This window comes from Rhinopithecus roxellana, chromosome 16, assembly GCF_007565055.1.
Source record: "Rhinopithecus roxellana isolate Shanxi Qingling chromosome 16, ASM756505v1, whole genome shotgun sequence".
Taxonomy (NCBI): Eukaryota; Metazoa; Chordata; class Mammalia; order Primates; family Cercopithecidae; genus Rhinopithecus; species Rhinopithecus roxellana.
In genome coordinates this window covers 13316311-13331413 of record NC_044564.1, presented here as the reverse complement: position 1 = coordinate 13331413, position 15103 = coordinate 13316311, and the positions used below count along the sequence as shown (strand labels likewise).

General features: G+C 51.1%; 1 protein-coding gene across 2 annotated transcripts in view; it reads right to left on the bottom strand.

Moving 5' to 3' along the window:
* AK8 (adenylate kinase 8) overlaps positions 1 to 15103 on the bottom strand; it is a 163408-nt gene that overhangs the window by 143606 nt on the left and 4699 nt on the right. For both annotated transcript variants that reach the window (XM_010372821.2, XM_030920315.1), the window contains exons 3-4: positions 7620 to 7669; positions 4949 to 5062 (exon numbers count right to left, since the gene is read on the bottom strand). In XM_010372821.2, coding sequence (XP_010371123.2) covers positions 4949 to 5062; positions 7620 to 7669 — 164 coding nt within the window. The remainder of the gene's footprint in view (positions 1 to 4948; positions 5063 to 7619; positions 7670 to 15103) is intronic.

Sequence of the window (15103 nt, the reverse complement as noted above, 5' to 3'; positions counted from 1 at the left end):
GTTAGGAGACAGCAGGAACTGCCTCCTAGAGTCTGCGAGGGGGAGGGTTGGGGGACCAGAGACAAGAGGAGGGAGAGGAGAGGAGAAGAGGCTTCAAAGGAAGAGAGCAGACCTCACAGCGTGGCACCCAGACAGGCGCATGGAAGAAGGTGACAGCAAAAGAAACCCTGGACTGGACAAAGGCCAGGGAATTTTCAAAGGAGCGACGGAGGCTGGTGCTCTGGCTTCCCTGGGCTGCAGTCACCTCCTCTACCCAAAGCCTTCAAAAAAGGCCCGCTCCACGCCGCTGCCTGGAGTGGTTGACTCTGGAAAGGGAGGGAGAGACTGAGGGCGTTCCTACCGTGTCTCAGTTCAGCCTCCAGAAATGAAAGCAGCAAGGCCAGCTGGAGATGGAGTGGCCAGAAGTGAGGGAGACACCCAGCAGGACTCGGAAGCAACATCTGTGGGCTATTTCCCAGAAATCCTCAGAACTATTTGGAGGGGACTATGTTTCTTGTGTGCAGACAGAGGTAGGATGAGGGCTCATGTTGTTTTCTCTCTCTGAGACAGGGTCTCACTCTGTCATCCAGGCTGGAGTGCAGTGGATCCATCATGGCTCACTGCAGCCTCGACCTCCTAGGCTCAGCCTCCTGGGCAGCGGGGACTACAGGTGTCCATGCCTAGCTAAATTTTCTTTTCTTTTTTGTAGAGACAGAGAAAAAAAAGAAAGGTGGCGATCCTCCCGTCTCAGCCTCCCAAAGTGCTGGGATTATAGGTGTGAGCCACTGCACCCAGCCAGACCTTTTTTTTTTTTTTTTAAACAGTAGAAATTTCAGGCTCATAAGTACAGGATCAGCACCTGAGAGTGGTTCCTCAGTGGCCTCCCCTGACTCCCCCTTCTCCTCCCTTCCTCTCCCTGTCCCCCCCACTTCCCCCTCCTCGCCCCGGGTCTTCCTCACCTGAGCCTTTTTGTGGTGTTTATGATGTTGAGTCAGATTGTGGGCTTAGAGATAGGGCCAGAGAAAGCAGATGAAGGAAAAAAGACTTGGCCAAAAAGATGAATTCAATTAACTTAATAAATAAGAAGAACGGGAGGCAAAGGTGGCCTTGGGCTGGGGTCCCAGGAGCAGCATTTCAGGGGAACGGGCCTGTGGAGAAGGTGCTAGAGCCACTACTGTGGGAAGAAAAGGTGGGGGTTTCTGCAGTATTACTGGAAACCATGTCCCTTTCACGGTGTTCAGTGAGAGGACTGGGGCCATTTTGACATTCATTTCGATGGCTCTCACCATGTCTTTGGGTCCCTGATCCCCTCCAGGAAGAGCTGTGGGGTCAGCATCTAGACAAAATCACTCAGGGGAGCTGGTCACCAGCCAATGACCTTGGCTGGTGTCCAGCGACAGGAGCATCTTCAGGGCATCGAACGTCTCTTCTGGTCTGGCCTGGACCCAGAAGCATCACATGTCCCTGATGGTCCAGTGAGGGAGGGGCCCGAGCTGGAGAGGGCCCAGGAGCCATAAGAACACCGTCTCCTCAGGGAGATTTATAACCCTGGCTGGGCCCTGGTGGAATCCTCAGTGAGACTTCTAGGTGTAATCATGGGTCCCCATGCGTGTACTAAAAAAGGGCCCTTATCTTTGGGGTGTAGAAATAAATGAAGACCACCCAAAGGAGACAAGCCAAGGCTGTTTACTCAGAGCTTGCTGGGGCAAGGGAGTCGGCCAGCATCGTTCCCATCTGGTGGACTCGAAGGCGGGTAGAGGACAGGGAGAGTTTTAGAGGAAGAGGGAGGGCTCCAGGCATGCCTGCTGGAGGCTGCTGCTGGGGAGCTGGAGGCATCTCTCTAGAGGTCAGCATTCCACAGGACTGCACAGGGGAGCACATTTGGCTTTCTCTGGCTGGTCCTAGGTTGGAAGCAGGAACAAAAACTAGAGACACTGCCAGTTATTAATGATGCCCTGGCCATTTGGGATAGGTGACTACAGGGGTGACTTAGTTCAGCTTCCTGGACTATTGGAGGAGAGGGCAGCCTGGCTTCCTGCAAGCCTGGCGCAGCAGGCGGCTTCCCGGGTGGGCTCCCGCAGGTCATGGTTTGGTCTCCTGGGCGGGTAGCCGCAGACTGTGGGGCGGAGTCTTGTATTTACGGGAGGTCTGGCCATTGTCCACACTGAATATTCAGTCTCAGGAGATCTGGACTAAAACATCCATGGGGAAGGTCAAATGCTGTCTGGGTTTGCTTTAAAATGACCCAGGGCAGGGGCAGGGGGAGCAGGTGAGGGCAGGGGGAGCAGGTGAGGGTGCAACCTGAGCCTAGACCGCCATGAGCTGACATCTGTCGAAGCAGGGGATGGATCCATGGGGGTTCTCAGACTATCCTCACTGCTTCTGGATATTTTTATGAGATTTCATAACAAACAGTTAAAAACAAAAATTCCTGGCCACTGTGAACCCCCAGCATCCTGGGGCACCATCCCGGTGGGCTTTGTGACACTGCCCGATTCCAGACACTTCCATGCCTTGGAACATCACAGTGTGCCCTTTGGGAAGGCTTTGCTTAGTGTAAACTGTGGTTATGGCTCCAGGGAGTCCCTAAATCTTGCAGCCTATACCCCCTTCCCAGCTCAGAGCCAGTGCCTAGGACTTAGTAGGTCCTCAAGACTAATGTAAATGAATTAGTAAATGAATTGAGTGAAACAAGCCACCGATTAATTGCTTTACTGAAGGTTCCCCGGCTCCCATACCCTGACTTGTGCTTAGTTTTATGGGACCATCAGTCTCCTCACTGGCCGGAAGCTTCTGGGGTAAGGAGAAGAAACTCATCTTCAGCTCTCCCACAGCACTGCAGGATAGTGCTTGGCAAAAAGGCAGTTAGGAAGTATTTTGGAAACCATTGGGAAATGCCTAAGATGGAGATATCTTGGTTAACAGTGGCAACATAAGAGAATTCTGCTTAAGACGGCAAAGCCAAGACTAGCAGGAGAAAATCAGGTATTTGAAGGCATCATTACTACTCGCAAAAAGAGCCATAAGGACTCCAAATCAGCAGACAATTTAAAGAGGACATTTAATGAGAGGCCTTGATTGGCAGGCACTGTCTGCAGACAAGGCCACACATGGCCGAGCCTGCCATGCGCCCACTCGCTCTTCAGAACATTTTACTCCTTGACGAGGCCTGACATCCAGGCCTTTCATCTTCCCTCCACCCGAGTTTCCGTGCCAAGGACCCCAACAAGACACCCTTGAAAGCACTTCAGTGTGCTCTGAAATATGCTGATAATTAGCAAAATGAAACCCAGAAGGAATCTCCTTAAACTCCCTCCTCTCTGTTGAATTTTATAAAGCTAATAAAAACATTTTTATCCTACAAAAAAGCCTTACCCCAAAAAGCTTATCTTCTGCAGAAAATGAGATAAGCACTTTCTTTCTAAAATCATGTTCCCAGCCTGAAAGGCTGGTATCCCCACAAGCTGAAGCCACACAGTCCAACTCTTGTAAGACCACAGGGGCGGCTGGGGGACTGAGTCGCCGTGGGGGCAGCCGCCTTGCTGAGGCGGGCTTTCCTTCTCCATCGAGCTGCTCATAGGCAGACTTGGGGCTGGGGGTCTGTCGAAGTCATACCCCTCTCCCTCTCTCTTTTTTTTTTTTTTTTTTTTGTTAACACAGAGTCTCATTCTGTCGCTCAAGCTGGAGTACAGTGGTATGATCTTGGCTCACTACAACCTCAGCCTCCTGGGTTTGAGCAATTCTCCCACCTCAGTCTCCCAGGTAGCTAGGAATATAGGCATCCACCACCATGCCCAGCTAATTTTTTTGTGCTTTTGTAGAGATAGGGTTTCACCATGTTGGCCAGGTTGGTCTCGAACTCCTGACTTCAAGTGATCTCCCACCTCAGCCTCCCAAAGAGCTGGGATCATAGGTGTGAGCCATCACGCCTGGCCCATACCCCTCATCTCTGAGAACTGTCATCCCTGCCAACCAGGAGTCTTCATGGCCACGTCTGAGCTTTGTGGCCTCACTGAGCCCTCACTGCACACCCCTCAACAGAGCTGACTGTGCCTGGGACACCTGACCAGCTAGCCTGGGCAGATCCCCCTTCCTGAGGATTTGGCTTTGAAGCTGCCTTTGTGGGTGGTCTGAACCGAGGACACAGGAGACAAGAATGGATTGGTGGTCATGAGTGGCTGGGAACATGACAAGAAAGACAGAAGAGAGGAGGAAGGGTCCCCGCCTCAGCCTCCCAAATAGCGGGGACTACAGGCACGTGCCACCATGCCCAGCCAGAGGTAATTTTGAAGAAATATTTTGAGTTTCTATTTGTATTAAAGAGAAATAATGTGATCAAGTCTTATATTTCCCTTTAGAAGATGTTTTTCAAATATTGAGCTGGTGGTCTTTTAGAAACAGAACACCCACACCTCCTGCAATGCTCCCCAACGTGTGTGAGAGGGCCAGGGTGAATGGGCACTGCTCGGACCAGAGGGTGGGCTGCACAGCAGGCTGCCCAGGACTATGGGAGGCAGACGCCTCTAAGGTACAGAACATGGGGGCTTTCCACTCTTGGGGACAGCTGGACAGCTGCCCTTTCAACTGCTGGTGCAGCCCAGCCCTCCATCTCCTGGCGCGGGCCACCGGGTTCAGCACTTGCCTCCATGCCTTCACTCGGCTGAGCCTAAGAAGAAATGGAGCAAGCCTGGACCATTCCACCAGGTGCTTGGACAAAATAGCCTCCTTCACTCGACTTGTGATCCTTTCCCATTGCAAAAACTCACCTCGCTACCCAACGGGACGTGGGCCCAGTAAGGAATTATCTTCTTCCTTCCTTCACATCCTGCCTGTATCTATTTTACTCTAGCATTTTCTTTTACTCAATCAAAAATGAAATGGAACAAACCAAGCAACGGCTGGGTGGCAGTGGGGGTGGCGGTGGGCACTGCCACTGTGTGCCTACCCCTGTCCCCGGGGCCAGTCCTACCTTCCTTTGCAGATAAAGCCTTCTGGCTTTGGTGGCCGTAAAGGAAAACTCGTTTAAGACCAGGTTCTCCAGGGTGAGGAGACTGCTGTTCAGATGTTTGCAGAGCCACATGGCCTGAAGAGAGGAAAGAAAACAGCATTTTCATAAAAACAATAAATACACAAATAACTCCATTAAAATGCCCAGGTCCTTCCCTCTCCGACGGGAAAAGGTTGGCCATGGGAAAACACAATTATTTCCAGCTGGAGGAAGGCCACCAAGGGAGACCCACCCAGAAAGCACCTGCCGGCCTAAGAGCCCTGCTCGTAGCATCTCTTCTTCTACCAGCATAGACTTAAATCAAGTGGGAAGACCTACAGGCAGGCTACGTTTTAGCTGACCTTAACATGCTTTCCACGCTCTGTGGACCATGAGTTTCATCTCAAGGAAGATTTAGAACAGGAACTTTGAGGACAGAACCTAAGGATGGGTAACAGCCCACACTCAGTATTCTTTTTTTTCTTAAAGATTGGGAGCTGGCATATGCTGGTCAATGGGATGTTTAGTTCATTGATAATTACTCTATAGTCTGTAACAGAAGAGGAAATTGTAAGGAAGAATAATGAACTAAAACAATCTTGACACCAAAATTGTGCTGATGACCCTTCTAGCCTTGAGATAGTTCTGAAGGCCCTTCCAGGACCCAGGGCTGGTGTGAACCTTCATTCTTCCTGTTCCTGTTGCTGAGAAACCTCAGTGACAGCATTGGGAAGAAGCCCTTTTTGACTGTACATCGTCTTATCAGATCTGTGTGTCTCCAAAGGGCATTCAGGAGTGGGGACAGCAATTCACCAAAAGGCTTGCTGCTGAAACACCAGCTGCCGGGGCCTGACCTCGATAGGGAGGACAAACTCGATCACTTCAGCCATGTCGGGATGTGCTGAAAGCAAGTCTCTGCCCTCTGAATCTGCTCTGCCCGGCAGATTCCTACCAGGGACCAGAGAAGAGCTAGGACAGGACGAAGCACAGATGGCCCCAGAATTCAAATGTCAAAGACAAAAGGAGAGCCTCCCACTGAGCAACCAGACTCTTCCAGAAAAGTGAGTTCAACGAGCTTGTCTGTCTAAATGCAGAATCTGTCATCCTCACTCCCAATGTCAGAATTACCTGGGGAGTGTGTTCTAACTACTAGTTTTTGGGGCTCTCCTCCAGGAGATTCTGATGAGGTTGGTCTGCAGGGGACTCGAGGAACCTGCATTTTTCATAGCACCCTGGAAATGCCAATGATCAGCAGGTCTGGGAGTCCCTGGCTTCTAATTGTGAAACAGCAAAATGGTTGGACTCAGGTGGGATAAATGCAGAAACGCATGGAACCCTACAGTCTGATATGGAGGAATCAAATAGAAAAACTATAGACCAACAGGATGAGCAGATGGACAGATGAGTAGAACAGCTATACTAACTCCAAAAGCATAGCCCATGCAGGTTAGTTTAGGCAAGGATCAGTCATTTTAACTCCTTTTCAGAGGAAAGCAAGGTGCCAGTTAAACGGGGGAACAGCCTGCCCCATCCCGTCCATGACACATGCTCACAGCGATTATGTAGTCACGGAAGAAGGGTTCGCTGATGTTCAGCCACCAGGGTGTTAAAAGGTAAAAAGGGTTCTATCTCAGATGAATGAAATTTTAACACATTTTTGGCACTTAAAAGTGGACCTTAGGCCAGGCGTGGTGGCTCACGTCTGTAATCCCAGCTCTTTGGGAGGCTGAGGCGGGCAGATCACCTGAGGTCAGTTCAATACCAGCCTGGACAACACGGTGAAGCCCCATCTCTACTAAAAATACATAAATTTGCTGGGTGTGGTGGTGCACGCCTGTAGTCCCAGCTAGTCGGGAGGTTGAGGCATGAGAATCGCTTGAACCTAGGAGGCAGAGGTTGCAGTGAGCCCAGATTGCACCACTGCACTCCAGCCTGTGTGACACAGTGAGACTTTGTCTGAAAAAACAAAAAAGGACCTTAAAGATCGAATGTCCTAGAGGCATTCACTGTCCAGAAAATGGCACTCACTGTCCAGAAACTGGTGGTGTGTGAAAAAGGGTGAGCGAGGTGGGCCCAGGCATTTGCTGTATCTTCAAAGATGCATTTTCTTTAAAATGGGGAGAGAACAAAGCAAATGTGGCAACATGTTAAATTTGCATAACATCTGGGGGTTGGGTACATGAATATCGATGATACAGTTTGCTGTCCTTTTCTGATTCTTTTAAATATTTCACAATTAAAATGTTCAGAGTGAATCTTAAGATTCCAAGCCAAAGTCTATGAAATGTGTGTACTGTTGGACCCAGCACTTCTACTTCTGGAAATGCATCCTAAGGACATAATGAACGGTGAGCAAGGAGAGCGTGTACGCGGGCAAGAAAAAGCCCACAAAGGCGTCTCCAAGCATGTTAAAGAAATGCTCATCTCTGGATCTCTGGATGGTCGGGGCATTCTATTTTTGGTCTTTTGTAGGTTCTAGGTTTTCTGCTACAAATACACACTACCTTTTGTAATAAGAAGAAAATAAGAAGGAGGAGAAGGAAAAGAAGCAAAGCTCAGTTACGCTGCAAATTCATGGAGGTGCAGTCTCATTCCAGCTCTGGAGGATAAATGAGATATTACAGCATCACAACACTTAATATGATACACTTACTATCGTTGTTTTCCCCGAGGCAGGTGGACCTAATATTACAATCCTGGGCACTGTGGAATAAAAAGATTTGAATGTCACCACTCAACATGACAAGCAGCCTCCCATGTCTGCGGTACTCGGGGTGTACCTATTTCTTTCCTCCCCAGATTTCATTTTCTGCCAGTGACACGGCCATTTGTAACCCAGCAGCTCAGAGACACTCTTACCATGGAACGCATTCTCTGTGTTTAGAGAGGTGAGTGATCACCGAGATGGTTTATTCTTCCACCTCCAAGGGGACATGGACACAGTAACTTGTTTACCAAACTCATAAATATCAAGAACAATTGGGATTTCAAACACCATAAAGCATTTTAACCAGGGACTTTGTCTCCAGGCGCTCTCTCCAATAAGGCTGTAATTTATGCAAATCGACCTTAGAAGCTTTTCTTTATGTTTATGCCTTTTTATTTAGCAAATTGTATTCCCCATGATTTTACAGAGGAAAGTCATGGGGAAAGCCCATTACTTACCTCTGTATGGGGAAGTGTATGGGCCAGATTTATAAAACCCGAGAAAGGAAAGTCTGTTTTCAAAGATGGACTTTTCTATGCAAATGGAAAACACTGGCAGCTTGTTTGATTTTAGTCCTGGCTGGTTTTGGTCCCACAGAATTCCCAACCCAGGCTACTGACAAGAGTGTGATATGAACCAAGGGCTCCTGAACCTGTGACCGAGAGTCTGGGCTCATCCGGCAGGTGAAGCTCTGGTGGCAGACCCAGGCCCTGGCCATCATGGAAGCTGAGAAGGCATTTTCAGCTTCTGGGGTGGGAGCCAGGGCAGAGATTCAGCAGCCCTTTCTCTGTTCTAGGCCTGTAACCTGGGGCAAGGCTTCCCAGGGCCCTCCCCATGGGGAGAGAAGCCACTGCAGGTGGAAAAACTGCTTGCAGGACAAGTCTGGAACAAGATGGTTTTGAGAACACGTGGTCAGGTGAGAGGATAAGGTGAGACAGAGCTAGAGTGGCTGCTGGCGACGGGAAAAGAGCTGACCAGCATAGGGAGAAGGGTGCTGGAAGGCATCACCCTGGGTTGAAATGAAGGGAACAGCAGTGGGGTCTGGACAGATGCATCCACACCGCCTGCCTGCTCAACACCATCTTGATTGGACCAGCTGTCCCTCTCCTTGTGGGGAGCCGGTAACCTTGGCCTGGCCCCTGACTCAAGGCGACAGATGAACGGATGTCCACTGCAACTCGCATGAGCCTCTAACGTCTGCATGAGAGCCTGTTCTGGCTGGGCTTCCGGGAGGGAATCTCGTCTCAGCAGAGGAGAGAGGTGCATGGCCTTCTAGTTTGGGGGCAGACACAGAAAAGGGACTAGACAGTGTCCTTTTGGCCAGCAATGTAATGGTTACCACATCTACACCCAGCTGGCTGCTTGGGTTTAAATAGATCTTTGCCCAAAATCATGGCACCTTCTCATTTTTGGAGGAAGTCAAGGTAACTCACTGAATGATCCTCTCCTCTAACCTCAGAAGCTGTGGACCTTCTTATTCTCCCTATGGCTGTTCCTTCCACGTTCCTGCCTTGCCACCTGCCATTTCCCATCAGGAACGTCCTCCCTACCCAGCGCCCAGCACCCCCAGCCTCCCACTCCCTCTCCCTCCCTGAGATCCTTGTTCTCGCTCCCTGTCGAGGCCCGTGATCAAGTGGCGGGCTGCCGCAGCCTTCCACACTGGTGAATGTCAACCTGCTACTGAGAAACAGGTGGAGTCACTGTCCCCACAGAAAGAGAAGCTCCCAAGGGCAGAGACCGAGTCTTATCCTCCTGGATCACCCCCATGGCAGCCAGAACTGTGAGGAGCCACATACAGCGACCTTCAGGGCTACCTCCTTGGCTGTCCCCATCTCGTCCTATGGTCACTGTTTGTCACCTGTGTCACCACCATTACTACTGCCTTACAGAGGGCCCCCCTCTGCCAGTCAGCATGTTTGGGTACAAGTGCAGAAACTGGATGCAGCTCAAGAAGAAAAGGGGGTTGACTGCTCACACCTGTAACCCCAGCACTTTGGGAGGCCGAGATGGATGGATCACTTGAGGTCAGGAGTTCGAGATCAGCCTGGTCAACATGGTGAAACCCCATTTCTACTGAAAATACAAAAAATTAGACAGGTGTGGCAGCACACACCTGTAATCCCAGCTACTCTGGAGGCTGACGCAGGAGAATCACTTGAACCTGGGAGGTGGAGGTTGCAGTGAGCCGAGATTGCACCACTGCACTCCAGCCTGGGCAACACAGCAAGACTCTGTTTCAAAATATCTATATCTATATCTACATCTATCTCTCCATCCCAGCGTGGCTCACAGAGTCCTACACAGGCTGGGAAGCCAGGCCCTCAGGGCTACCCCACAGGAACACCACCCCAGGCAAGGCCACCCAATGGGCTGGGAAGACACCACACACTGCAGCCCGTGCCCATGATGCTGCTGCCACATGTGGGCACCGTGCCGCCATCAACTACGCTGCCCTTCCACCCAGGAAGCAGGCCCTGTGGAGCTGCCAGGGAGTGCTCCGGGCCCTGCCTGTGACTCTGAGTCTGGATTTCCCTGGCAGGTGAAGCACTGGTGGCGGGCCCAGCCCTGACTGTCATGGAAGCTGGGAAGGTGTTTTTAGCTTCTGGGGTGGCAGCCAGCGTGGGCATTCAGCGGCCCTTTCTCTGTTCTAGGCCTAGGGCCTGGGGCAAGGCCTTCCAGGGCCCTCCCTGTGGGTGAGAGAAGCCATCATAGGAAACAGTGTGGGAAACACTGCTTGCAGGACAAGTGTGGAAACGAGGTGGCTTTGAGGACACATGGTCAGGTGAGAGGATGAGGTGAGATGGGAGCCAGGGTGCCATGGGAGGTTTGTGGGGAGGGGTGGCAGGGAGGGTGGTCAAGGGTAGAGGATCCTCGGGCCATGAGGCAGAGCTCTCACTTGGACCACGGGGAGAGCGCCTGCTTGGCCAAAGTCAGATGAGGGAGCAGTGGGGAACCTGGGTCCGCTCAAAGTCAGATGAGGGAGCAGTGGGGAATGTGGGTCCACTCATGTACCATCGCCTGCTGCCTCTCCGGGGCTCTGACCACAGGCCCTGCTGAAGCTCCTCCAGACACAGACGAGACCCAACAGGGCTCAGGGCGCACAGAGCCCGAGGCGTGGGGAGATGCAGCTCGGCAAGGGCCTTTGGGGCGCAAACCTGACTCCTGAGTCACGCATTCGCCTGAGAGTTCCCGGGCTGGGGGCTGCAGGGGAAACCCTCCCCTGCCAGGTTCCTGTAAGTGGCACCCAAATGGTACACATCTATGAACAGACTTTAAAAGGGGAACATCCACGGCCTTTCTCCCCACCTAATTTCTCCCACACATTTATGTGATTAATTTCAGTCTCTTAAAATCTAACACCTTGAAACTCCAGCCCTGCTCATGAGTAATTATTTATAAACAGTGTCATAAAAGGCTGCTTGACTGCCAAGAGTAATCAACTTCTTCCAACCACTTCAAAGGAAATCAAAAAACCTTTCCATCCACAGATCCTTTTGAGGTTTAACTAGGAGCATGATTTAAAATTCACAAGAAAACCCTTAGGTATTGGAGCTCTAATACACAGCTTTCTTGGACAAACGTTTGATAAAAAACGAAACATACCATTATATACACCATCGCCTGCTTTAATATTGCCCAGGGCTACTGTAAATGCTCACTTTGTACTAAATCTGCTTTTCTGGCGGCGAAGGGGCTGCCAGCCCATGTACCGGGGCTCTCTCTGCTCCCTCGTGTGCTCGCTCACCGGGATGAGTCCGGGGCCTTCTTTCCCTGTACACCAGTCACCGGGCATGTCACTGTGTGTGGCAGTTAACCCCAGGCCCAGTAAGAGGAAGGGTTGAGGTCCTAGCTACAGTTACCACAGGCCACTGCATGGCTGGAAAGGGGCACAATGATCTGGCACACCAGCCCAGGGGACTAAAACACACATTGGATGTCACGGGTCCCTCCAAGCCTCCCGCACTCTTCTAGGACATATGAGGATTGGGCTTAGCTGATTCGAGGCTTCTCCCACTCCTAGGAAAGTCACCAAGGCGGCCAGGCATGGTGGCTCATGACTGTAATTCCAGCACTTTGGGAGGCCGAGGCAGGTGGATCATCTGAGGTCAGGAGTTTGAGACCAGCCTGGCCAACATGGTGAAACCCCATCTCTACTAAAAATACAAAAGTTAGCTGGGCATGGTGGCGGGCACCTGTAATCCCAGCTAGTCGGGAGGCTGAGGCAGAAGAATCGCTTGAACCGGGGAGGCAGAGGTTGCAGTGAGCCGAGATTGCGCCATTGCACTCCAGTCTGGGCGACAGAGTGAGACTCCGTCTCCAAAACAAACAAACAAAAAACAGAAAAAGGAAAGAAAAGTCACTAAGACAGGGTAGTCTCCCCTGTCTCCCTTCCTCCCTCCCATTTTTGCTCCACAAGTGTGGGCAAAGAGAGAGAAACCCATGGGTATCGCTCTCTTCTTTCCATTTCAGTGGTTGGGACTTGAGCCAAAGGACAAAATGTTCCAACATCCATGAAAGCTGCCAGCTGAGGGCCTGTGGTGGAGTGCAGGGCTGTGGGAAACAAATGAACTCTCTAAAACAGTGGTTCCTGGGACCCAGGGACTCTACTCTCTGAGAGCATCTGGCCAAAAGCTGGACTCAGCTGTTCAGCAGGACAGACCCCCAGCTGGAGGCTGGCCCCCAGCTAGAGACGGCACGAGGCAGGTCTGTATCCAAGCCCCTGCTCGAGAACAACGGAGCAGGTGCAGTGCAAAGAAAGGAGCAAGGACTCCATGGAGGGAGCTTCGGGAAAGCCCCAGACCTTCGGATGAAGGGAAAGGGGCACTAAGGAGGGTGGGAGGAGCAGACAAAGGGAGGGAGGTGGCACCGGAGGTGGCTGTCCAGCCAACATCAACTACATTCCATCCAAACCAGAAAGATGATGTTTAAACTTGAAAATTCTGATGAAGTGGACAGTTTGACATTGAAAATTAAAGCTGCACACAGAGGAGTAAGATCAAAACATAAAGAGATTATTGAATCTGCCTCAAATTTCTTGAAATTCAAGGCTCTTGAGTTTCAAGGTAAGCCTTGAAGTAGCGGTTTAAGAACACACAGGGCCGGGCATAGCGGGCCATGCCTGTAATCTCAGTGTTTTGGGAGGCCAAGGCAAGAGGATCGCTTGAGCCTAGGAGCAGGGACCAGCCTGGGCAACATAGTGAAACCCTGTCTCTACAAAAAAATTTTAAAAATTAGCCAGGTGCAATAGCATGTACCTGTAGTCCCAGCTACTCAGGAGGCTGAGGCAGGAGGATCACTTGAGCCCAGGAGGTCAAGGCTATAGTGGGCTGTAATCACTCCACTGTACTCCAGCGTGAGCAACAGAGTGAGACCCTGTTTCTAAAAAGAAAAAATAAGAGGGAGGAAAGAAAAAAAGAGAAGAACATAGGGCATGCCTCAAGCAGGATTTTCAAACAGCAGAAAACGTCAGTGCAACCTAATTTATGAGAGTTCAAGTGGTTACATTATTATCAAGCACTTTTTTTTTAGACAGAGTCTTACTATGTTGCCCAAGTTGGAATGCAGTGGGTATTCAAGATGCAGTTGTGGCACTGTGGTCTTGAACTCCTGGCCTCAAGCGATCCTCCTGTCTCAGCCTCTCAAGTAGCTGGAGCTACAGGTGCACTACCACTCCCAGCTTTCAAGCACTTTTTGTTTTTTTTTTTCAGATAGGGTCTCACTCTGTTGCCCAGGCTGGAGTGCGGTGGTGTGATTTTGGCTCACTGCAACCTCCACCCCCTGGGTTCAAGCAATTCTCCTGCCTCAGCCTCCTGAGTAGCTGGGATTACAGGCATGTGCCACCACGCCCGGTTAATTTTTGTATTTTGTTTTTGTTTTTGAGACGGAGTCTCGCTCTGTTGCCCAGGCTGGAGTGCAGTGGCGCAATCTTGGCTCACTGCAAGCTCTACCTCCCGGGTTCACACCATTCTCCTGCCTCAGCCTCCCCAGTAGCTGGGACTACAGGCACCCGCCACCACGCCTGGCTAATTTGTTTTATTTTTAGTAGAGATGGGATTTCACCATGTTAGCCAGGATGGTCTCGATCTCCTGACCTCATGATCTGCTCGCCTCAGCCTCCCAAAGTGCTGGGATTACAGGCATGAGCCACCGCACCCAGCCAATTTTTGTATTTTTAGTAGAGATGGGGTGCCAGGCTGGTAAGCACAATGTTTAATTTAGAAAAATCTATCAAGCTTTTTACTACTCGAAACTCGACGTCATACCCCTGGAAGCCGCTACCCATGGTGCATCAGGGATTTCTCATTCCTTCAGCTACCACTGACCAGACCAGAGTTTCACGGCTTCCATCTGGTTTAACCAAACATGTCCATTTCACAAATGAGGAAAGTAAGGCCAAAGACAGCCACGATCTCTCACGTCTCTACATTTTAAGATGGGTGAGCTGCAGGGTACCTGACAGCAGGGAGGGAGGTGGGGGGTGGCAAGACAGAGGATTGTGCTGCACCGCACCCTCCACTCGCTCTTGGTTGACTTTTAGTCTGACTTTGTTTTTGCTTTACTTTTACTTTAGCTTTTACTTGGCTCTTACTTCACTTTTACTTTGTGTTTCCTTTTGCTTTGCTTTCCCTTTGCTGTCCGTTCTTCCTCTGGTGGCAGTGTGAGATAGCTGCGTGGGGGCAGAGTTGCTGTCTGCAGCCCTGGAACAACAGAGCTTAGCAACACCCAAGCTCCCAGCACCCACTCGGCCTCAGGGTGGGAGCGGGGGAGAATGCAGGAACTTCTTCCTCTGGCAGACGGAGTCAGTGAGGCCTGGGGGTGAGCCTAGGTCTGCAGCAGTAAGGGCCACTCAGGAGGGCAGGGTAGGCTTAACACCCACCCTAAGAGCAGGTGAATCTGGAGAGACAGAACCTCCCACCTGTGCCATGTAATAAACAGCCAACCAGAGAAAGAAGGTCTCTAAGAGTCGCTGCAGCGCAGAGTAAACTGCACCAGGAAGGTGGGGTTGGGGAGAAGGCAAATCGGACATGGGGAAGGGGGTCCCAAGGCCACCCCAGCACCGCACCACCCGCGTCTGGGCACACAGGACTCTCAGTCAACATCTGCTGAACAAGGGAATGTCCAGTGAATCAGCCATTTGCACCTAACCAGAGGCTCAGAAAAGGGCCTCTTTGTTGGCCCTTTGTGGGGTCTCTCTTTGAACCTGCCCGCCTAGGTCCATGCAATGGCATCGGGAGCCAAGACTCCCTTCAGCTCTGCTGCTCTGCAGCCAGACCTGGATGTGCCAGGACCTGCATGCAGGGCACGAGGAAAAGGCTTGGAACCTCCTCTCTCACCCTTTTTTTTTTTTTTCTTTTAACTACCTAGTGTCCTTTCTCACCTTGGGCCTTCTGAACCTCCACACAGGGCATATCTGGCCTCTGTCCTCAGCT